This window comes from Gordionus sp. m RMFG-2023, chromosome 3 (genome assembly GCF_954871325.1).
Source record: "Gordionus sp. m RMFG-2023 chromosome 3, tfGorSpeb1-WG-v2, whole genome shotgun sequence".
Classification (NCBI taxonomy): Eukaryota; Metazoa; Nematomorpha; class Gordioida; order Chordodea; family Parachordodidae; genus Gordionus; species Gordionus sp. m RMFG-2023.
Window position 1 is genome coordinate 19,677,630 of NC_088777.1, and position 27,084 is coordinate 19,704,713.

At 26.4% G+C, this 27,084-nt stretch overlaps 1 protein-coding gene across 1 annotated transcript in view; it reads left to right on the forward strand.

Moving 5' to 3' along the window:
* Window positions 1-7,846: 7,846 nt before the first annotated feature.
* The window catches only part of LOC135926789 (uncharacterized), a 41,163-nt gene continuing 21,925 nt past the window's right edge, over window positions 7,847-27,084 (forward strand). Inside the window, exons 1-3 of the mRNA XM_065462720.1 lie at window positions 7,847-8,187; window positions 12,316-12,485; window positions 12,906-12,976. Of these exons, the coding sequence (XP_065318792.1) occupies window positions 7,936-8,187; window positions 12,316-12,485; window positions 12,906-12,976 (493 nt within the window). The 5' untranslated portion in view covers window positions 7,847-7,935. The remainder of the gene's footprint in view (window positions 8,188-12,315; window positions 12,486-12,905; window positions 12,977-27,084) is intronic.

The following is a 27,084-nucleotide window of genomic DNA, read 5'->3' on the forward strand; positions in this document are numbered from 1 at the left end:
CGGACTATCGGGCAGTAGCTCTGACCTCCTGTGTATCGAAAGTCTTTATGACACTCATCAAGAACAGGATCTTAACTTCTACACCCCATCTTCTTTCTAAATATATCTGCGCATATAGGCCAAATAAAAACATTTTGGAACCTATTTTATCGCTGAAAATAATTATGCAAAAGTGCTGGAAATACAGGATTCCGTCTTATTACACTTTTATCGATTTTAGTAGGGCCTTCGATAATGTGGACCATAACGCCTTATGGGTAGCACTATCAGAGTGTGGTATCGAACAAAATATTATCTCCATCTTAAGAATCATTATTCCAAATTAACTTCATGTTTTAAAACAAACGATAAAATATCACCCTCCTTCAAGATAAAAAAGGGAGTAAAACAAGGTTGCACTTTATCACCACCTCTCTTTAACATGATAATAGATAAAGTCATAAAGGAGGTAAATGCTGCTGCAAACTTGGCTGACTTTGGGTCTAATGTTCCATATGAAAAAATACATGTAGATTTTTTAAAATTTGAAAAGAAAAAATATTTTATCATAGTGTTCAAAATGGATAGATTGCCAACAGGTGTCAATAAGATCGTTTCGTATGCCGACGATATTGTTGTAATATCAAAAAATATTGAAGAGACTGTAAGTCTGATCTACCTTATCGAAACCATAAGCCTCAGAGTTGGTTTAAAAATTAATTTCAATAAAACGGTTATTCTTTCTTCGCCAAATACACCACCGCTCCAAAATCTTTTGGTAGGCGGGAACGTTATCAAAAAAGTAGATAATATCAAATACCTGGGTGTGATGCTTAATAACAAGGGGGAATGTAAAGAGGAAATGAAGATTATAACGCAAAAAGCCAAAAGAGCGTTCTATATGTACATGTGGAAGTCTAAGGAAATATTGATTTTTACGAGGTTGTTCAACTCTACTGTTATCCCCATTTTATTATATGGAAGTGAATATGGGAAGTTAACAAGACTGACTTAAGACGTATTCAATCCTTTATTAATAATTGTCTGAGAACTATAAATGGTATTTTTTATCCCAGAGTCATCTCTAACTCTAATCTCTGGAGGAAATCTAGCCACACTCCGATAAATATTACGTTAAAAAAACGTCGGATACAGTTCCTAGCCCATATAATAAGGAATTCAGATCACAACCTTGCACATGATGCTATCGTTTGGTTATATACACATAAAGGGAAACAGTATACTAAATATAAATCGTTATGGTATTACAAAGCTATAAAAGACGTGATGGAGCTGAATGTAAACATGAAACAATTTATAAAGCTTAATAATTGCAAAAGGTCTATCAGAAAACTCTTTCGCATCAAAGATAGATATTTCAGATGAAATTTGTTCCTAGGGATCTCTAGTTCACATACCTTTTTCTTACTTTTCTTCCTCGATTTCTCTTGTGGATTTATTCCTCTCGAAAGTATTTTTCTTTTTTACCTCTAAAATAAATAAACTTACAGTAAAGCTTTTCAAGTTAAATTATCCACCTCCCACCTTTAAAGTAATTAATTTTAAAAGCAGTTCTTGGGTATAGGCTATTTTTTGGTCCCGCTCTTTTCCTCTAAGTCTATAGACGTTTTAATAACATTTCTTAGAAATGTCTCATATTTTTTTCTCCCCCAAATTAATAAATTCCAATTAGATGGAAATGAGGAAAACCTAGCGTTGCTCTGTTGTATTTTCAACGTTAGAGGGCGAATGCGCTATATATCACGTATCACGTAAATCTGAAAAAAGTTAGATTCGATATGATTTTCGATATTTTTAATGGATAATTTTATATGAGGATTTATTAATCTAAAAAATAAAAATCATAAAATTGATTTCCATCAAGAATAAAATTTAACGGATATGCCCTTGTATGTTGTAAGAAAAAGCAATAAAAATACTAATGATATTCTATTTGCTTATAAATTTTTAAATAAAATTATTAATACCAGGATTGTAAAATAATACTTAAAAGTTAAATTACAATCATAATTTAAAATATGAATCAAAATCCAACATGGAAAATTTTTTTAAATGGATAACACTATTTTTTCTTTGAAACATTTTTTCTATAATCTGGATGTTCAGTCTAGGGTTGGGTCCTCCCATTATAAAAACGATTCTGATATGTATTGATTTTTACGAGATTATTTTTATTTTACCTTTTTAAAATATTTAATATCTTAATATGATCTCGGTTTAAGTTTGCTAAACAATTGTGTAAGCACAAATTCTAACATCTATGCTAATGTTTCATATTTTATTAGTGTTAGTGACAATAAATAAAATAAAATAAAATCCTTTTAACCAGTATAGTAGAGTAATGGGCATCCATATGATTAAAAAGATTCTGAAGATTTTTTCAAATATTTAGTATATATCCTATATTATTTGAATCAGTTTGGAAGACATTTAAAAAAAAGATATTAGCAAATTTTAAAAAATTGATATTTTGCTAGAATGGAAAATATAGAAGAATGAAATATGTGATTTACGATTTATTATCGGACTATCACTTTTTAATTTCTCAATCAGTATCGAGACCCCAAAAAAGAAACAATGTTATAATCAAATTCATAACTAATATGTCACACTTTATATGATCTAAGTGAACCAAGCTTTTGTAAATACTAATTATCTATACAAAATCCTTAAGTAATATTTAATTAGTGAAATCTATTCTTTGAAACTAATAGCGATTAGATCATTACTTTGGAAGGTAGCATTTAACAATATTTATTATAAATGAATTTTGATTGAGTTAATCATTATTATTAAATATAATTGCTATTTACAGATTCTAATCAGAGATAAATTTATGGAAACAATTATTTTTAGGTAAAATAAATATTTTCTTATAACAAGTATATTTATTATTTAAAGGCATATTTTCTGACACACTAAATTTAAAAAAAACATTGATATTCTTAATTCAGTGTAAACTATTCTGTATACAAAATAACAAGACAACTAAACAGAATTTGATCAATTTATTATTAATAATCAACAATTTAAAAGATCAATTACATCTTAAAATAAATTCGCGGAAAGTCTCCTTTTATTGTTTAAGTCCGGCTGGAATTTAAAATAGATACTAAAAGATACAAAAAACTCACGTATAAAATTATAAATACTTTTGTATATGATTCAAAATATAAAACTAGATTCTATTGGCCTTGTTTGAAATAGATTTTTTTAAATATAAAATCCGTCAAATTTTTGAATACATTGAAAATGATATTTCTTAATATATAATTTTTACATTGAAACTATAAACATCAAGTATGAAATTCCCATCAAACACTCAGATATTTTTTAACATTGAGAATATATTTTTGGGAGAAAAGGATCTTCAGATATCCAAGCATTGGCTAATTCATAGCTTAACAGAGTTAATATATGCGAGACATATTTTTGCAATCGTATAATTCAATAGTTTTATTTTTTTAGATATCTCAGATTTTCCCAAATGGAAAAAGAATATTAATAATATTAGACTCTGACGAGCATAAGATTTCACCATCTATGTTCTAGAAACTCAAGTCTAAATTAAATTAACTTTTAAATAAGACATAAGTTTATGTATACAAAGTCAAAAAAAACCTCTAAAATGCCACCTTGTTAAATACAAAGGATTTGATATGAGTCAAATGGGGGAAGTTCAAACTAGTGAATAGTTAGTAATTAGGGAAAATTTGGTAGGAATCTTGTACATTTCTAAGCGACTAATGCAAAATATTTCCATAAATACTCACCTTGATCTCATTGATGCCACCAAATTTTATATGTGGCTTAAAACATACCGACCCCCCCCCCCCTATTAGTATGCCAAATTCGTAAAACACATATCATGTGGTTGTAGCATTTTTATTTGTGTAAATATTGAATTACATTTCAACTCAATTTTTAAAAAAATAGATTTTCAGCAACCCTTACAGATTTAATTTAAATTTAATGGAATAATTGGAGCCCTACAGATAGCCTGAAGCTCAACCTTTTTGTAGTTAAAATATTTAATTTGATATAAAAAAATTGTGAATATGAATTGACTAAATAACAGGAGTGTACGCATCGCTATGGGGAGTAGGGGAGATATTTATATTTTTGTAAGAAATATATTAGGACTTATTTAAGAATATTTTAAATTTCATAAATTTATTAGGACTAGTGACTATAAATATTGACAATTTCTAATACACTATAAATTAATGATAAATATTATTAAATGTATAAACGGCATATGAATCGCTATGAACGATATCTCGAAGAAGAAATTTGTAAAAAAAATAAAGTTTTTTCAGGAAGCTTATTACTAAACAGCCTAAACGCAAAAGGAAGATTTAGATAAAAACGAAAAAAAAAATGTAAAAAGCAAAAAAACAACGAGAATGAAATACGAAAAATAGCAATGCCATCTAAATACTTAAAACAAACTAAAATAAGATGTCTTATTTCAAAAGCTGTTTAGTCCAGGCTAAAAAACAATTGAGTCTCAAGATTAAGTAGAACCAGGACACAAATTTAAGCATTTAAAATTTGATATATAAATTTAAATTATATTTTTAAAAAAATATTAATGTTGGAAGTATAGAAGCACAAAAATATTCTTAGGAATTATTGCATATATAAACTTACAAAGTATATATGTAAAATTATATAGTGTATCAAAAATGGCATATAATATAATTAAGAAGCATATATAAGTTTAAAATGTGAAATTAAATCATCTTTGGATTTAGCTTTTTCAGTGATTTTATCAGTGCTTCTACTTGGTGTCAACTCCATATGTATATTAAGGTGGATAGCTAATTCATCCAATCTATTTTAAGAGGTAGCCTTCTCAGTAATATTGTTAAATATCTCGAATTGAGCCAATAAAAACGGGTAACTCAATATTGTACTCAGAAAGCAAGCCTTAAGATTTTGCTCATATATGGCGCAAAGTTTGGACTTTATTAGCGAAATCTCGAGACTTATGCTATATTTTGTGGCTAAATTATTGAGTTAGCCATTTTTTAAAAAAAATTGGATTAAATCGAGCCCACTACCTCTTAGGTATGTTTTTATTCTTGATAAATAAAATGTCATTCATTGGTAGAGAGGTACTAATAAATTGAGTTGCCAAAATATAAAATAATTTTTATATATTTGGAAAATAGTCTCAATATGTTTAAAATTATGCAAAGAATCTATAGCATTTTTTCAAATATTATCAACCTTATTTATTATCCTTTTATTATTTAAAAAAAAATATTTTTTTTAAAGAAATAATTATTTAATTTAATAATATAATTTATATTTGTTAACAAATTAGATATTTATAAACTTAATAATATAATTTATATTGTTAAATATCTATCAAATAAACTAAAAACATCTATAAAAATTATAGAATCATATGATATGATTCAAAAATATTTTGAATTTGGGAAAAACTTTAATGTATATTTAGACGTAATTGATTTTTGAATCGTAATTTTAAAATTCGATATATAAGACTCAGCTAAAAGCGGACACTGGATTTTATTTCGCTTATAATTTGTTTTTATTTAGTGATTAGAATAACTAATTGATCAATTAGAAGGTATTAATCATTCCTTAAATATTTTTCATCGCTTCTATTTTCCTTCTAACATGAATATCAATCTTGACAATTTATTTTTATTTTGCCAATAATGTTTTTCTTTACCTATCAAACGAGTTGAAGTACTGAAATAAGCACTCAAAGATAATGCTTTCATATATTTAGATGACTTTAAGCTTAAGGCGTGATATCATAGTTTGTATTTACTTCGTAATTCAGTTACTTTAGTTGCGGCTGGCGAAATTGATTAAAGAATAATGGCTCTAAATATCAACGCAAATCAGATAGCAACTTCTACATTCTCCTTTCTGGCATAATGGTAATTTTTACAATTATTTATTTTTGGCAATATTTCCCTTTAAATCATCTACCAAATAGAATAAAATATTCTAATTACTCATTGGTTTGATACAAGTTGTCGATTATTCCAAAAACTTGGCAAACTTCACATTTAAAGTATGACGTCATAGCTTTTATTTTGTTTATAAATCAATTTCTTTTTGTGGTTCTCATTATTGTGGAATTAAAAGTACTAGTCATGCACTTAATATTAGCGCACCCCAGATATATAATACTTTATATATTTCCCATTCTAGCATAAGGCCAATAAACGGCTTATATTAATTTACAATATAGCATTAAACATTGTTAAAATTTTCGGAATAATACTCTCAGCCACTTTATCGTAAGGTTGGCAAACTTTTTTACTAATAATTTTTTATTTTTTTTAAGTCAGATGTTAATAAAACACTAAACATTGTCATATTTTTGAATTAGTGCTTCCACTTCAGCAATGAATATGATATAAAGATAACCACTAAAAAATAAATAATATAAAATATTTTTATAGAAAGGGTCAAAGGCCTGGCAAAACGGGGTTTGGGAAAAGTTCACCTTTTTATTCCCCCCCCCCCCCATGGAAAAATGTTTACATTCAGCTAGTTATTGCTGTGCTGCTATAAAAGATTTATAGCATATATTTCAAGCAAAATTATTGCACAAAAAAGAAGAATTATAATAGTATATTATAACTTTAATATTCTCACAATAAAAATCTGCCAAATATTTAATTTTTTCTATATCAAGATTTGAAATAGATTCAGAAGGATTTTGCGATAATAATATTTTCAGATATGTAAAAGCTGCCTGATTATTTAAGAGTCTTTCATTCATTTAAGTTACAAAAGTGTCCAAGAGGGAGATAAATAGATTTATTTTATAGTATCCTTTGACTGGCCCTATATTAATATAATATTGGAACGATGGACTTGTCATGCTGCGAGTCAAGGCAGATAAATATTAAATTCATGAACTCTGCTTTAATTTCCTTAAGTTCCCATATTGAGCTTTCAGCCGTTTTTATAGTACTGGTGTCATTTTTTGAAATATTTTTTTTTTGCTATGGAAAAAGTTTTAAATGATTTTGTGGGAAATTTTATTAAAATGGTAGATAAATATAACACTAAGGAAAAATTTAAAGATGTGAATATGAATGTAAATTGCAAAATATATGCGATAAGAGGTAGGATCCAGTATAATTTTGAAAAATATTTTAGCCGGCTTCTGAATTTTTTGTGGGCTGCGGTACGCACCTGATATCGAAAAAATAGTGCGTTACGAATTTGATTAACGCTTTAAAAAATATTGATAACATAATTTTGGGAAGTAAAAAGACTGAAGCAAGCAAAGATCTGAAGAAAGCAGATTCAATAAAAAGGAAAAGGAAAATTTGATATGAATTATTATATCTTAATTTATTACTTAAATTTTAGCAATACAACAATTATTATTTCCTCCACTAAATAAACTGTTTTGTTAAAGTATTTTAATAATATCTATATTAACTAAAAAAATATCCGGCAGCTATTAAGTCAAAAAGTGAAAAAAATATAATAATTACACAATACGATTTTCAGTTTACTTTTAAAAAAATGGATGTCCAGAAAATAACCATAATCTGGAACTTTGTTTAATTTACAAAAAAAAATTTATTATTTAATTAAAAAAACGATTATTTTATATTTAGGATCTTAAATTTATCTACATTAAATTAGATTTAAAATTTCTAATTAGTTCTAATAGATGTATATATTACTATAATTATTGTAAATAAAAAATGGAATCATCATTTTATAATAACGATCTTAAAATGCATTTTATAGATATTTTTGATTCAATCATAAGTAAATATCTTGACAATCCAAAATTAATAAATTAAATAAATTTTTTAGGATATAATTGAAATCTCATGTATAAATATTAAACGCCCTAGGAGATTTAAATACAACATCCGTAATAATTTTCTTTAGAAAGGATATAATTATGACAGGAAAATGAAGAAGAATAAAAATTTGGAGAAATTGTTGATTCATCCTGGTGACAATTTCCCTCCTAATAATTCATTACAATTCTACGATTTGATGAATGAGACGATGAGGGTGAGATCGGCTGAGATTCCCAGGCTAGATAATCCTAATTTTTTATTCATACCCAAATTCGATGATTTATCCCATCTTAAATCCTTACTTTATAAATCCCAATCTGATACACAAATAGAAACGGATTCTGTAAAGCGTGATCAAAAGGTGTGTTATCTAGTATATTATATTAATTAATTTGAGATCTTTTAGTATTTAAAAAATAAATTCATACTAAGAAATTATTAAATATAATTTCTAATATCATAAATAACTAAAATTAGTATATTCCTTAAAAATAAAATTTTGAAAAACCAATCTTATTATGATTGGCTTGTAACTTGCATATCGACTTAATCGGGCTGAGGGGATCCCCCAGTTACAAGTTTTTTAAAATATAATTTTGCTAATAAAAATACCCCTCCCCCTTTCTCCTCTCTAAAAAATGTAATTTTCATAAAGGTTCTTAATCTATATAATTTATAAAAAGGGGGGGGGGAAGGTCAAAATTCTTTTTTCGCAAAAAAATCTTGATTATACCTATGACTTGCAAGCAGGGTTGTCAGGTCTACCACATTGACTAGATGTCTGCCACAATTTTCTTAAAAAATCGAAATCTACCACACTCAAATCAACTACCACAATTCTACTACATGTTTAAAAATTTACCAAATATACCACAAAATCTCTTACATTTGATAAATTACTTCAAAAATAAAGATTTCAAAATTTTATATATAAAAATATAATATATTTTTAAGCCCAAAAAATATAAATTTCAAAATCAAAATTTTCAATTATCTCTTTTTATTTGATCCCCATGTTCTTAAATTTATTATGTTTATCTGATAACCATATAATTAGCATCTAATTTGTATAAATTCTAATCATTAAAAACATTTATTAAGAATAAATCCTCACTATATTTATATCAGCGGATACACGAGCCGGGCTGTATTTTACTTTTTTTTAAACCAAATATTTTACATCGCCATTGTTATCTATAAAAATTAAAAGTAAATTTAATATTTAAAAAAATCCTGGCTGGGCCTAAAAATTTTTTTAAAAAAATCCCACCGGGCCTAATAATTAAAATCCGGTCAGGCCGAAAAAATTTTAAAAAAACTTTTTTTTTACGAAAATCTAATACAATCTAATAATTTTTACCTCACCCGGCTTGCAAGATATTTTTTTAAAGTTAAGCATATGTATGGTGGTATCAAAAGCTTATATAATAGATGGATGCTAATTTCATTTTTTGTATTTAGTCGTAAAGCATTTTTCCCGAATAAATAATATTTTAAGCGTTCACAAAATAATTTTAGTTTAGGAGTACAGCTGAGCATAATTTTGAAACTCCATAGTGTAACCACTAGAAATTGTACATATCCTTAAACAAATATAAACCGATTATAAATTTTTTTAAAAATTCTTAAGTCAAATCATGTTATTCATTTTAAAAAAAATACAATATTAAAATTTTATAGATTTCCATATTTTTTAATTTATTTGCGAATAAAATTATTTAACTTGTAAGTTATAAAATAAGGATCTACGATTTCCATCGATCTTAATTTTTCTTTAACATATAATTTTAAAAAATTTGTAGTTTAGGGGATCTAAGGACCCATTGGTAGAGATAACTATTGAGGTGTGAAAATCTAAAAGGTCGTACTAATCTTTAATTAGAGGAGAATTCAAATGAGTTTCCTCTAAACTAAAGGGTATTGGTAAGGCCATCCGGTCTTTTATCATCAGACAGGCATAGGTAAACGGGTTCAAGGCGATTTGGATTGTTAGCTAAACCCAATTTATTATAGATTATCACATTTATTGCTTAGAATGTAAGCAGGACATATCTAGCTTTCGAGTCATACTATTTCCCACACTGTTTACATTTATGAGGTAGACATAGGTTGCAACCTACTCTATGCCCTATTATCGCCCTTAACTCTCCATTTAATAGCAACAGACCAAGATTAGAACTTGAAAACGCTTCTAGCTATTCGTGACACGAGTGTTGTACCAAAAACATGAGAATGTGAGTGTCTTCAATAGAGCTATTACCCAAATTTGCCAGAAGGTTACGAAATATTTCTTGTGCCGTGGACTATAGGAGATGAAGGACACAAATATTTCCCCCATATATGGCAAGCAGTTTTAAATGGACGATCTCTTCCCTTTACGAGCTTATGAATATTAAATTGTGATGATTAATTAACGATATCATATGTGTAACCGGGGGAATCATGGGGACCTTTCCTCCTATAATTAGCTTGTTTTTGTATATCATTTTAGATAATAATAAAAAACTTCCATAGACTCTACCCACCCTCCCTCCCCCAAAAATGTATAACTATAAAAATTTTTAAAAAATTTATTTAAATTTAATAATTTTAAAAATAATGACTATATTTAAAAATTTTTAGAAAAGAATTTTCTAAAATGTGTAAAAGTATTATTTAAAAAAAATATAAAACTCAGCCAAAGACTTGCAAAAATGTACCAGCCCTCCTATAAAATATATGAGAATTTTATTATACATTTTTGAAATAAAATCAATAATAAGTAATCATGCTAACTATAATATTTTATAAATCTTTAAATAAGATCAAGAAATTGACAAAAACTTAAGATTTGGAATACAATAATAATATAGAAATTTAAATCGTTTCAATTATAAATTGTTATGAGGCGTAATATTGACAATGATTAAGAAATTCTATCAATTGTTAATAGTTATTAATTATGATTCTAAGTTGTGACACAACCGATTAGCTTATTTCAAGTGCTGATTTATTTATTTCAAAAGATATTACAACCGCTTACCATAATTTTTTCCAACTAAACCATGTAATTATCGAAAAATCTCAACCAAAATTTAAAAGGAATATATATACTTCTTAAAAATTGTTTTATCGGGTGGAGAAGTTGAAAATTTTTTATAATTATTCATTAATATTATATATAACCTAGCCCACATCCTGCTTTGTCTAGAGTGTATTCACTGATATGTTTTCACTGTAATACATAGCTGTCAACGTCTACATGACAAAATAGTTACTAGAGCAATCTTCCCCTCTCAAAAACCTATACCTACCCCCCATTACGCTGCCTTCGGTGGTTATATTGCCATGATAATTACAAGTTTTTAAATATAATGGTAATCCCTTCATATATTTTAAAATGAATATCTTAAAATAAATTAAAAACCCCCTCATTTACAATGAATGCATTATTATAGTATATATTGGCATTAATATAAGTTAGCTGTTAGAATATCTAACTCTATTAAATTATATTTAAAAATATAGCAGGAAATTATCCATAAATAAGTTTTATTTGAAAAATAATGACTATGATTTTATACCCTATATATAGATTTGGTCGATGTTTAGTAATATATGTATATTATAATATGTCTATAATCAAAATATTAAATAAATTTTTGCAACATATATTATTGCTCTATTTCATCTTAAAATATAATGATAACTCCCCAATAAATTTACCCTACTTAGCCTATCCCCTTTATATGATTACCCCCTTCAAAATGTTAGGAGGCAAAATTATCCAACTCCCCTCCCCCTTTGCTCGTGTAGATTCCGATCATTGCAATGCAATGCATCCGCTGTAATATTTCCGCAGAAATGCATTAGCGAGAATTTATGATACATTCGCTATAATAAATATTGGTAATGTTTTTGCAGTAATAGAAAAGCATAAGCGGTAGAACATTCCTAGAAATGCATTCGCGTTATTTTCTTTTCGCGATAATCAATATTTGCCGTTGTCTCTTTCGCGGAAAAAATGTAGCAATAATAGCATAATATGATTTTAATTTGGCTAGTTTAAATTTTAATTTTTTTTAAAGTTGTCACCCGATTATTTAAAAAAAAACATGATTAAGCTCTCACTCATGACCTTGGATAAAAATAGCTTAACCTTAGAATATGAAAGTAATATTTATAAATATTGATAGGAAATGTAACTATTTGTGTATGAATAGTTTCATTAATTATTATATTAATAAAAAAGAGTATGTTTTATGAATTTTTAAAAAATATATTTTTTATTATCCAATAATTGAAAAGAAAGATTAAGACATAGATGGACATGGACACGACCTGCCCAGTTGTATTTGGGATTCATATGTCTAAGGAAAGGGTCCCTGGAACGCGATTTAGTTATAGTCTTTGGGACGCATCCCCTAAAAACTTTCTAATTAACAATCGTTATAAATTCTTTTATTTTTTCTTAAATTTTCTTAAATCAAATAATATTATATTATAATAGATTGCTAAATTATGTTACCAAACTGAAATGATCGATAATGTATCAATTCATGAAAACTCATCTATATCGGATAGTATATCAAATATCGAAGGAAATGGTGAAAATGATGCCTTGGTGATTAATCCTGCACATTCTTCCTCAAATCTCGATTCACTTCTATATAAAATGAGGTCAAGTTCAAAGTTTACGCTACATTTTGTCGATTGTGAATTATGGTTTATATTAAGTATAGGATATTTAACCCTTAAAAAACTATTCATTTTTAATTTATTTATATAATAGAGCATTTTTTAAAATATTATTAACTAGATGGCACCTTTTTTAAAAATCGCTATTCTGCAAAATTGAAATTACGGATTATAATTCTCAGAAAATTTTTTCTAATGGTTTCTTTAAAGAAATTATCAAAAATAAAAAAAATGAAGGGGTTTTTCTAGAAAATTATTTTCCTTTTGCCAAAATTGATTCAAGTAGAGAGCGGTCATATTTTATTTTAAATTAAATTTGTATATAGTATATTTTATTTAAACTTGAATAATATATTTATAGCATGATTATATTTTTAAATAATTAGTTTATTTTGAAAATAGAAAATGTGCATTGGTTGATAATATCCTCCCAACCAAATCGAACAGCTATATAGATGAAGGCTTGGTGAAAGGTTATTTTTAGCAATTTGAATTTTATTTGAAGGAAAAATAATTATTTTAATGAAAAGACCCATTATTTTAAAAATAACTTTCTCTTACCTATCAATGATCCTTCCATTATATTGAGGATTTATTTCTTCCTACTAGGCCTATTTAAAAAAATGCGAATTGAAAAGCGCATTATCCGTATTTTACTATATACACTCGTTAGAATTATCAAATTTACATTCATATTTGATTCGATCAATTTATTTTTTTAAATGTAAGAAATTTTATTTCAATCTTATCAAAAGCAAAAATAATATTAAAAACACATACATAAGAATTTACAAAATAATATTAAAATTATAACATTCAATTTAAAAAAATGTGAACAATTGTAATGCACATGAATTTCAAACATCTATTCAAAATTCCTTCAATTGAATTTTTTATTTTAAAGTTATGGTTATTAGAATTTTTTTTAAAGTTTATGACCTCATTGGGACAAAATTATACAAATTAATTAAAAATAAGAAATATGAATATGGATTTGAATGAAAATTTGGAATATTTATTAAACTTGACTCGATCGAATCTATAAATTCGGCGTTTAAGGTTGAAGAAAACCCGTTCCACTGAGGTATTGGCCGAATAATACATTGTACTCGATGAAGATAGCATCTTACTAGGACATTCATCATATTTTATATAATCCGAATTATCTTGGCATTTTACAATATTGCACTATTATATAGTTAAAATGTCTCATCATGAGCTATTTCTAAGCCTTAAAATGAGAATCTAGTTCCAAATATCAAATAAGTGTATTTGACTATTACTTTTAGATATTAATTTCTAACAACGGTTATTTTTCTACAAATGTTATGCAACTTATGAGTGACATAGCCGGAGGAGTAAATATTATTTGAAGAGAATATAAATTATCCCTTTACAATCAACCCAATCCTTCTCTTATATAATTATAAACATTAGGTTTTAATAAAGAGTTTATAAAGTTAAAAATAATTACTATAATTGAAATTTTTCAGAAAAAACATTTTAAAAAAAGTTTAAACTAAAATTACCGTATAGTTCGGTCCGATTGTTGCAATAGGTTGACCTATAGCCCTCCAATAAAATATAAGAGTGTAAAATATACCCATAATTCTCCCTATTCAGAAAATCCTGTATACGCTTATGAAGGAATCATTATAATGATAAGAGTATATAATGTTCTTTTTTTAAATATCATTTTAAACCAATAAATTATCCTCCTATCTTCCCCCAACCTTCTTCTCAAAAAGTTACAATAAACACTAATTTAAAAGAAAAATTAGTATAAGATAATAATTTTTTAAAATAATGACTATAATTCAAAATTTTCAGAAAAAATATTTTTAAAAAAGGAAAATGAAAACCCGAAATTATTATTTAAATATAACTGCCCAAAGACCTGTAATAGGTAGACTTATAGTTATCCAATGGAAGTTATGGAGGGAGAATTTACCTAATGCCCCCCCCCTCACAAAACCCTGCCTATCCATGAGCTATCCTCTATTCATAATCATATTGTTCCCGAATCTTCATCTGGAGTGGGGTTAGGGGTTACTAGATAATCAAGGTTAACCCATCAGAGTGATTATCCATATTTATATTCGATTTTTAGGTAATAATTAATCACAAAATAAATTTCTAAAAAAATGAATTATATTTATCAATTTAGGGTTTTAATTTTTAATTATTGCTTAAAATTTGTTCAAAATATGACAGTTAATATAAGAAGTTTTAAATCAAAATGGAGTAAGATCTATATATATAATCACCGTAATCAAGAAATACTTTTCTATCATCTTAATGTTAATTTTTTCTATCAACTTTCCTATCTTAATGTTAAATAAATCGATGGAGACTATATATCTTTAATGTTAAATTTTAAGAAAATTTTTTGTATACCACTGGATTCGAACCCATGATTTACGTTTTAAAGGCAAACGTTCTTCCCACTCAGCCACCTTCTATATTAAATTTTGTAATATAATCTTTCTTTATGTCGTATTGGGATATGGAATCATATGGGATTCGGAATCCCAACGTGGGGATTCAAGTTCGTGATCTTTTTTAAAAAAATTTTTAAAAAATATTCCGAATCCCCATGAAAAAAAAATAAAATAATTTAATTACCTTTTCTTGTCTTTTTTTGCGGCTGGCACCATATAATTAAAAGGCCAAAATAAGAGATTTTAAAAAAAGTAAATAGTATAAAATTAAGGCGTATAATGAATGAAAAGGAATGAGGTTAAGACTTTTTTGTTTTAAAAAATATTAATAAATATATTTATAAAAAATCCGAATTATTGCAACAAATTTCGTTTATACCTACAAAAATACGAATCGAATCGAATAATTCCATTATTCGTATTCGTTTAAATCGAATAATTTATTATTCGTATTCGTATGAATAATAAAATGATTATTCGATTCGATTCGAAAATTTTATTCCATGAATTAAAAAAGATCTATTATAAAATTTATTTTGTAAAATTTAACTAAGGATAAAGACAAACAAATTTTATTAGTGAGACAAAATAGAAGCATTTATATACAATGTGGAAAAATCAATATAATATTCATATCTATAATGAAGATAAATCTGACAACAGCCAATTTTTCAAACATAAAGTTTTTCGGATTGTTTCCTCCTTTAACGACATTCTGTATTTTGTAACCATATGAGCTCCAACAGAAAAGAGTCGCTTACATGGGGTTGAAGATCCCTGTATCGACAATATGTCCCTCGCCATTTTAGATAACACGGCATTAGCAATATTTTACAAATAAAGTGGTAAAAACTTTAGGCAAAAAGTCAAATTTATGATTTCTCCATCATCAAATGAAAGAGAAATATCAGGTTTGCCCGTCATTCTTGATGTGATGGGATTAACAGTTTATTATAATTGTATATGTTATGTGTTATATAAATTACCTTCTTCGTCCTTCTCTATCATAAAAGAAATTTCTAAAGTAATGGTCTATTATGAGATAAATTAAAATGGAGTTTCAAAATTTGGCGCAATTTTCATTATTCCACTAGGAGATTTTATTAAATTGAAATAATTTCAAATAATTCCTAATAATAATATATGATTTATATGTGATTATTTTCCAATATATATTAATACTATAAATTATTTTAGTCGAATAATCTCGAATAATTCGATCGAATAATAGATAAAAAATTATTCGACGAATAATATATTTTCCTTATTCGAATTCGATTCGAATTTTCGAATCGAATAATTGTGTTATTCGTATTCGTAAAATACGAATCGAATATCGAATAACAAATAATTCGTTTTAGGTATAATTTTGTTGAACATTTAAGCAGGGACGGTTACGGTTCAGTATGTAAAAAATTATAATGGTTGCGTTTTGGTTATGGTTCTTGAGAAGAAATTTATAAAGGTTCGGTTCTGTTCAACTAATTATAAAGGTTTAGTTCATAATTTATTTTTAATTGAAACCATCTTCTAATATATTTATATTATAAGCATCTATGAATTATATATAAAAAAAATATATAAGATTCAAAATAATTTTTAAATATATTATTTGAACTTAGCTTTTTCTACAGAAACTTGTGTTGCGGGACCGCCAGTACTATAAGAGAACGTTTATATAATTCTGGATATTAAAATTATTTCTTTAAAATATAAAAACTGAACCGGTTTAACCGTTTTTTCTAAATGTTCTTTTTACTCCTTCAAAAAATAATTATATTCGGTTACGGAAAAATAAATTTTTTAAAAAAAAATATTTAAGGGGATTCGGAATCTTTTTTTAAAAAAACAATTAAATTATATTTTATGCCGCCTGGCTGGCACCATAAAATTTTATTTTTTAGAGATATTTAATATGTATTTTTTTTCCGCGTCATGGGTTACTTTATTTGAATATTTACTGATAGTATTACTTTTACGCTTTAAAAATATTTTTTGGTTATAAAAATTTCAAAATAAGGGATTTAAAAAAAGTAATAGTATAAAATTAAGGCATATAATGAATGAAAGGGATGAGGTTAAGACTTTTTTGTTTAAAAAAATATTAATAAATATATTTATAAAAAATCCGAATTGCAACAATTTTCGTTAAACATTTAAGCAGGGACGGTTACGGTTCAGTATGTAAAAATTATAAGGGTTACGTTTTGGTTACAATTCTTTTATAAAATTGCAAATTTAATTTAAAATTTATTCACACTCACGCCGTAACCCACCGTTAACACGATAGGTCAAGTGTAATTTTACGGCCTGCGCCCACCTCTAATCATACTTATTTAATTTTTTAGATAAATTTTTTTTTCATTGATAAAATGGTTAAATTATTAAGAAATGGATCTTTCATGGTATTAAGAAGTCTTGGCAGTATATGAGGTAGTAAGAATTTATCACCTCTTATATTATGCCATGTGCAATTATTAAATAAGCATTTGTATTATTTTGGTAAATATTTTTAGGCATATTTTGAAATTGGTAAAATAATTTTATGACAAGAAATCAACCTAATTTGTAAACATCGACCAAAATTTATTAAAATGTAATAAGACCCCCATTTATAATTAAATTTAATATACGGAATCACGAGGTCGAGTCCTATACAGGGTTGCCAGGTCAAAATTTTCAAATTGTGGGAGAAATTACGTATTTTGTGGGAGAAATATATAAATTGTGGGAGAAATTGCTAAAAAAAAATTTTTTTGCGGGCCGAAGCTCCGCAAAGGCCCGGCCTGCAGCCGGGATTTAGAATTGACTTAGTTATCCGCTTATTATTTTTTATAAATATAAAATCTAATCTAAAATAAAATAGGTAATTATTTTTCAAAATAAAATAGCCAACTATTTATAAAATAAAATAGCTAACTTTTTCCAAAATAAAATAGCCAACTATTTTTCAAAATAAAATAGCCAACTATTTTTCAAAATAAAATAGCCAACTATTTTTCAAAATAAAATAGCCAACTATTTTTCAAAATAAAATAGCCAACTATTTTTCAAAATAAAATAGCCAACTATTTTTCAAAATAAAATAGCCAACTATTTTTCAAAATAAAATAGCAAACTATTTTTCAAAATAAAAGAGCCAACTATTTTTCAAAATAAAATAGCCAACTATTTTTCAAAATAAAATTTCCAACTCTTTTTTAAAATAAAATAGGTAACTCTTTAGAATAAAATAGCCAACTATTTTTCAAAATAAAATATCCAACTATTTTCCAAAATAAAATACGCAACTATTTTTCAAAATAGGTAATTACTGTACGACACAAAATTTCTTAGAGTACTATCTTTATTATTAAAATAACATATTTATTATAATATATTAATTTTGTTTAAAAATAATAACCAACGATCTTTTTTAATTACAAAAGAATGTAAACAAGATAAAATTTTATAAAAAAATTGTAATTTTACAATGTAAAAAAATAAATGTATAAATAAGATTTTATAAAAAAACAAACAATTTTAAATTTACAATGTAAAAAATATTTATAATCAGTGCGGGGAAGTTGTTCTACAGTATTTAGTTAATACAATGGGGGAAGGGAATATGATATTTTGAGGTATCAAAAATCTTCAAAGCATAAATCAGTACAGGGAATTCTATCAACATCTATTGCAAAACAAAAATATTCTTCAAAAATTAGAAATAATATAGATGCAACTACAGTTGCGGAAATGGTAAATACCTATCATGCAGTACAACATTCAGAGAGTTACTCAACATCTCAATGTTGGTAGAATCTTTCCCCATAATATTTAACAACTAATATAAATGAAAAGTATACTTTGTAGAACACAAAATGAGCAAGGCTATCAACAATGTTTTAGAATATAAATCCTGAAGGTCAATTCTTGACGATTTGAAAGATGTGCAAACATATGCAATTCTAACAGATGCATCTAATAAGGAGATATCAAAACATTTCCCTTGATCCTCCCCTATTTCAACAAAATTAATGTCATTTCTATAAAACTATTAAAAAAATTTTCTCCAGATATGAAATATCCAAAGACATAGCTAACCATATATAATGGTAAATATGGCAGATTTGGCATTACCAATGAATTGCATGGCAGCTTTCTGATCTGATAATTCCTCAGTGAATTTGGCAAAAACCATAGTGTATTTACAGAATTGAGTCAGCATAATGTTGGTTGACAGGTTCCTCCTAATACGCGCCATCGTAGAATTTTAAAATTTTACAAACCTTTAAAAAATAAATAGATTATAAAAGCTGTCCTATTTGAAAAAAAATTTCAAAAATAAATGGCAGAAGTATATTTAGGAATTTTACATATAGGAAATCTACTATATGCTGTTAATATGCAGTTGCAATCAGAAGAATATAATTTAATAAAGGCTCACTAAATTATGCTGCAGAAATACCAAAGTAATCCACTTCTAAAAGTTCTATTCTTCTATGAAAATGTTGAGTGGAGCACTGCAATTATAGAATCTAGAAATTTAAAATATATTTATAATAATTATACATACTATTCTAACTTCAAATTTTGAAAATGTCGAATGGATTGGATTGGATGGAGAATTTAAAATTAGCGGAAAAATAAAATAAAAGAACTAGACATATTTTTCGAATAAATATTTAAAATTTATTTTAAAAATATAAAAATAATCAAATACTGTTTCTCAAAATTATTATTTATATATTAAAAACATTAAAATGCTAAAAAAAAATTGTGGGAGAAATTAAAAAATTGTTGGGAGATTTTTGTGGGAGATTGTGGGAGATTTCGAATTGTGGGAGTTTTGTGGGAGTGAGATGTATGTGGGTAAACTAAAAAATTGTGGGAGACTCCCACTGATGGGGGGAGACATGGCGAACCTTGTTCCTATATCATAAACCAGAAATCATTTGGTTATGGATGTAAAACAATAAAAGAATTAAAAAAGTTTTTTTACCCTTTATTGATACATTTCAACATTAAAAAATATCCTCTATTGCTCACCTATAAAAACTTGAATAAAATAATCAGAGAATGTTTAAAATGTTATTTTTTGATATTTATTGAAATTTTATAATATAAAATACAAAAATTACTAAATAATTTATAACTGGGGGAGGGACATATTTTTCCCACTGTGTATTATATAAATTATTTTTTGTTATGAAAAGAAAAATCAATTTCTTTTAGTTAATACATAGCGATACTTTACAAATAAAACATTCCCAGGATATCCTAATATATTTTCCCAAGGGATTCTAGTGAATATAAAAATTTAAATACTTATATTAAAGAAGAAAATTCAAATAGTAACTGCAGCGGTAAATTTACCAAAATTTATATTTCTTAAATAATATCGTTTAGATTTTGAATATATTGAACATGTTAGTGCAACTCGTCCAATCAAAGAATATACCGACATGGATAAGATATAAAATAACAACATTTCCATAAAGTATTTGTCCAAATTTTAAATATTACTGGCAGCAAATATCTCATTCCGTTCAGCTCTATTAGTTTTATAGTAGTTTTAAATTTCAAAAAAATATATATAATACTTTTTTCAAAATGTTATTTTTTCTGGAATTTTTTTTGGGAACGAGTGAACCCTACCCGGGGACCAGTGGCCCCTACAACGGTGAGGGTCCGAAGCAACTGCTTCTAAAAATTTGAATGGGGGTACTTAAAAAAAAAATTATTTAATTCTTTTATTGTTTTACTTCCATAACCGATTTCTGGTTTATGATATAGGACTCGACCTCGTGATTCCGTATACATATTAAATTTAATAATAAATGGGGGGGGGGGTCTTATTACATTTTAAATTTTGGCCGATGTTTAGCAAATTAGGTTGATTTCTTGTCATAAAATTATTTTACCAATTTCAAAATATGCCTAAAAATATTAACCAAAATAATACAAATGCTTATTTAATAATTGCACATGGCATAATATAAGAGATGATAAATTCTTACTACCTCATATACTGCCAAGACTTCTTAATACCATGAAAGATCCATTTCTTAATAATTTAACCATTTTATCAATGAAATTTTTTTTTATCTAAACAATTAAATAATTATGATTAGGTGGGCGCGGGCCGTGATATTACACTTGACCCATCGTGTTAACGGTGGGTCACAGTGAGTGTGAATAAATTTTAAATTAAATTTGCAATTTTATAAAAGAACCGTAACCAAAACGTAATCCTTATAATTTTTTACATACTGAACCGTAACCGTCCCTGCTTAAATGTTCAACGAAAATTGTTGCAATAATTCGGATTTTTTATAAATATATTTATTAATATTTTTTAAAACAAAAAGTCTTAACCTCATCCCTTTTCATTCATTATATGCCTTAATTTTATACTATTTACCTTTTTTTAAATCCTTATTTTTAAATTTTTAAAACCAAAAAATATTTTTAAAGCGTAAAAATGATACATATTAAATATCTCTAAAAAATAAAATTTTATAGTGCCAGCCAGGCGGCAATAAAATATAATTTAATTGTTTTTTAAAAAAAAGATTCTGAATCCCCTTAAATATTTTTGGTTCCACGTCTTTATAGAGAAACCATTATAGAGAATGTATTTTATAGAGAAACATTTATAGAGAAAACAATTATAGAGAATGCATTTATAGAGAATTGTTTTATAGAGAATGTAGTTTATAGAGAATGTTTTATAGAGAATGTTTTATATAGAGAATAATTTTTATAGAGAATTAATTTATAGAGAATGATTTTATAGAGAATGCCGTTTATAGAGAATGGTTTTATAGAGAATGTCGATTATAGATGATTTTAAAGAGAATTATTTTATAGAGAAGGTCCTTAATAGAGAATGACTTCAAAGAGAATGATTTTATAGAGAATGTTGTTTATAGAGAATGATTTTAAAGAGAATTACTTTTATAGAAAATTATTTTGTAGAGAATTACATTGTAGAGAATTATTTTGTAGAGAATTACATTGTAGAGAATTATTTTGTAGAGAATTATTTTCTAGATCTTGATTTTATAGAGAAATATTATATATGGGACAATTATAGAGTTCAAAAAATTTATGCGGGATTTGAAAAATATATCAAAATTAAATTTTAATAATACAATTCAGTTTATTTGTTGTATTTTTTTGATGACATTATTTGTTTCAGCAATGGTTTTTGTAAAATCTTTTTAGTTCATATCAAGGTTTAGCTTGATTATTAACTCAGCTAAACCAAACCTGAAACGATTTGTTAAATATGTATTAACCGTTATTAAAGAGAAACTGAACCAACCATTTTTAAAATTTTTATATATTGCATTTATATGTCAGCTACCTAAATTAGCCTATAGAAGGGTTCTTAACTTTATCCTTATGGATATAATATGACGGAAGAGAATCTTGATTCTAATTTTAATTAAGAAAAGGTTTTAACCAGTTGTTTGGGTAAAAAATATGTCACATTCCCGTTCATTCTGCGTTTCGGAACACGTTTCTAAATATAATTTTATTTCTAATTATTCAAATTTTATTCATAAATCTTTTTCATAACTAAGAATTCATTAATCTCTAATGATACACATTTAGATGTATGCTATGGCTTTAATATATTGAGTGTCGAAAAGTGCCGATCTCTATTTAGGGTTCCACATATTTATAGAGAAACCAATATTTTTGATTTAACAGAAGCACCATAATTTTGTCTTACCTAAAAAACCAAAACCGTCAATTGAAGGTTTCTATATAAGATATTATAGCAAATGCATTATCACGAATGTATTAGCGCGAATGCATTATCGCAAATATATTATCGCGAATGCATTATCGCGAATTCATTGTCGCGAATGCATTATCTTTAATGAATTACATCAGTTGCGATATCGGGAATGGAGTTTGATGAAAACTACAATTTTAGATTATCGGCCTTTAGACAGACTTAGTTGAACCTGGAAATTAAGTTAAAGTTGGGGATATTTTTTTAAAAAATAGGGTTAAGGCTTTTGATTTTTTTTGACTCAAAAAATATAAAAAAGATTCTAAGCAATAAATAGATTTCTCTAAATATTAGGGTAAAGGAATTAAATTTTTATATTAATTGATTGTTTAAATATGCGTTTAGTTATATTTTTCAATTAAATTTGGGACAGGACAGGCACAGGCCTAAAATTTAAAATTATGCCTAGGCTCCTAAAAATAAAGATTTTGGATGGAGCTTTGGCCGAAATAAATATAATTTGCAAGGCACTAAGAAAAAAAGTTTTATTCAAAACATTGAGCCAAACAGATAATTAGACCTCGGATTTATATTATTCTTTGACAAAGCATGCTTTAATTAGTGAGGGATTTAGTATGACTTGATAAGCATTTTTTAATAATAAATTTGTATAAAGTTCTCTTATTGTTTAATCAAAAAGACAAGGTCAAAGCTTATCACAACAAGACATGAAACAATATTCAGCATCATATGTAGATTGTCGAATTGAATTGCTATCCATCTCAGTACTTAATTCGTGTAATCTCTGATGATGAAATTGCCACTATTGTGACTCAGGAATTGGGAAAAATATAGATTATTGATTTCCTTAATTGATTCTTGCTAAGTTCTTGCTTCCTGAAGAGTCTTTTTTCTAATTATGTGATCAAAGACAAAATTGTATAAAAATGGATATAGAAATATAATTATAAGTAGAGCTAAAATTGAATGAATTGAACATGCCTCATATATTATTAAAAATAACTTAGCTATTTTTAACACAAATTATAGTATATTTCCATTTCAGTTCAGTTGCTATATTTTATTAATCTGATGAATGTATAAATTTTATTAGCGTGGCGATAATAGTGATTGGACGTTACTATCATCGCTGAAGATGAGAAAATTTAATGGAATAAAATATTTACTTTGTGAGTTGTACTTCAAGGAGTAGATACAACCCTAAAAAATTGGTGGAAAATATCTCTTTTTTACATTTTCTATGCCTTCATATTTTTTTAAATGTGTAATCTTCAAGACTAGAAGAGGTTTAGAAAGATTTAAAATAAAAGTTTTAAAAGCAAGCATTGACGGATATTAAAATTAATTAAACAAGCTGAAGCGAACTTATCATTTATGATTCCACTTTTTACAGTAGAAAGCAACTATAAAAAATATATAAGGAAAGTAAGATATCTGTCTCAGGAAGCGTAGATAATGAAAATCCTTATGTTATACTGGAAAATAAAAATATTGCTTTAATCATGAAATTTTTTTTATTAAGAAACACCCACCTCCCCCCCCCCCTTCCCAACAGAAAAGTTTGAATAAATAATTAGCCCCAATGATACGAAGAAATTTAAATATTAATGATAATTATACTTGCTTATAACCAGATCTATGGACCGACTACCAATAATAAAAAGACGCTTAGCCATTCAAACAATGTTAAACAGGACCTTTTACCACAGGGGAAGGGGTTATAACTCAAGATTGGCATTGAAATTAAAATGGGTAGTTTGTATTTGGAATTCCGTTGTTCTAATTTTGATGTGGTATAGGAAATGAGGGGAGTGGGGGAAGAAGGGGGTAGTATTATAATATATGATGCAAAATCTTTTGATAATTAGGTATATGAAATATCTTCTAAGTGTAAAAGAGTTAGTAAAATATTGAGCAATCTGCTGCAAATATTAAGCTTCGATATTTTTTAAAGAAAGACATTAGAATGCAATGGAAATCAGTGTATATCATGATGCAAAGCTTCTTATAATCATATGATGAAATACAAGTTTGTCTGTGAACCAACCATATTTAAACAAATTGGTATCAATAAATATAATCCCTATATGTAAATAAAAAATTTCTTATAAACAATAAAAGTCTTATCTTCGGAATGTTTAACAAGTGCAAAAAACCTATAAAAAACATTTTAAACTTTTTGATTCATCTTTCTCTACATTGCTAAGGAGTTTAGGCTTGTAATAAGAAATTTTCATTTTACTAAAATCAATTTAGAGAAAAAAGTGTATTATTTTAAATTTTGTCAATGTATAAATTTTAGGTAAGGGTTTGAACTATCATTTTGTATTTTGTAAATTCAAATACAATTATTTTCGGACCTATGACGATTTTGACAGAAATTGATTCAACCACCCCCTGGTCTTCCCTGCCTACCCTGTGAATATTAGACAGTACTCTACTGGTCTTTTAACTAAACTTAATTTTGGTAAGGCGATAGTTTGATGGGTATTGTTTTATTTTTTGTTATTATTTGCATTTAAAATCATTAATTGAGTGCGTTTTATTAAATTTAAAAACTGATTTTGCCAGAAATGCACCTGAATAAGTGTAGAATACCCACCCTTAATGTTGCGCAATCGGATAATTTTAGGCAATTCCAAAACGTTTAGCCAAGTTTTTAGGTTAAAAAATCGGCTAAGCATAATTAGGCTTAGCATAAAAATAGGCGAAAACTAATTATTCAAAAATTAGGCATCGGCTAAGGAGCTCGGTTAATCGCCCGTCATATATCGTTACATAATAAATATATAAAATAATTTTAATAAAGCTTAGTGTTGCGTAACGCTGACGGGTGATTAGCCTAGCTCCCAGTCCCTACATTTTGTCTAATTAGTTTTAGGCGATTTTTCGGTTAAGCCAAATTATGTTTAGCTGATTTTTAGGCTACTAACACTACTTATAAATTTCAGATTAATGTAAATTAAAATTTCTTCAGAGGTTCAATATAAGATCTTCTGAAATTTATATAATGCATTGCAAAATCAGATTTAAAATTTAATAAAACGAGCTCAATATATGATTTAAAATGAAAAAATAGAACAAAATAAAATTATTAAATACAAAAAAATATGGCGCAATCATATGAAATTCCCAGGGTAGATATTCTTCGGAATTGGTAAAATCAGATTTATTATGGAAATTATAAAAGCGCACTATAAATCAGAGACCTACAGGCCCGACCTTAAACCCGAGACGTATTTTAATTTTTTTAAATATACCCGAGCCGAGCCTAACATTTTATTTTTTTAAATACACGGACCGGGTCAAAAAAAGCTTTTTTTAAAAAACTCGGGCCAGGCCATATATTGTAAAACCAAATATTTTAAATCACCATTATTACAAATTAAAAATATATAGTATATTTTTAAAAAATCGGGGCCGGGGCAAGCAGATTAAAATAATGCACAAAGCAACTAAATATTGACAAGATTTTCTAAAACAATTGGCGTAAGGCTGGTTTTGTTGCTAATAGTTTTTTTTAAAATGGCTACTCTACTAGTTAAAGCAAAGCACTAATAGAAACTGATAAAGAAGGAAACATTTCCATAATTTTAGCATTACTACTTCTAATTGTTCAGCGTATTTTAAAAAAAATAACAACAGGAAACTCAAAAATATTATCATAATTATTCATAAGCAATACAAATCAGGAACGTGATAATTTTTTTTAAGATTACTTTTTCCCTTTTTTTATTCAAGGGTTCCGAGAATTTATATGACGATATCTGGCTTGTTTTTATGAGAAAATTTATTTCTAAAATAATACTTAATTCATTTTCTATAAAATCATTCTCTATAAAATCATTCTCTATAAAATTCTTCAATATAAAATTATACTCTATAAAATCCTTCTCTATAAAATAATTCTTTCTAAAACAATTCTCTGTAAAATATTCTCTATAAAATCATTCTCTATAAACGACATTCTCTATAAACGACTTTCAAATATAATTTTTTTCTCTATATAAAAGTTTCTCTATAAAATAAATTCTCTATAAAATCATTCTCTATAAACGACATTCTCTATAATTGTTTTCTCTTTTAAAGTTTCTCTATAAAATAAATTCTCTATAAAATCATTCTCTATAAACGAGATTCTCTATAAAATCATTCTGTATAAATGAGATTCTCTATAAACGACATTTTCTATAATTGTTTTCTCTTTAAAAGTTTCTCTATAAAATCATTCTCTATAAACGAGATTCTCTACAAAATCATTCTCTATAAATGAGATTCTCTATAAACGACATTCTCTATAATTGTTTTCTCTTTTAAAGTTTCTCTATAAAATAAATTCTCTATAAAATAAATTCTCTATAAAATCATTCTCTATAAACGATATTCTTTA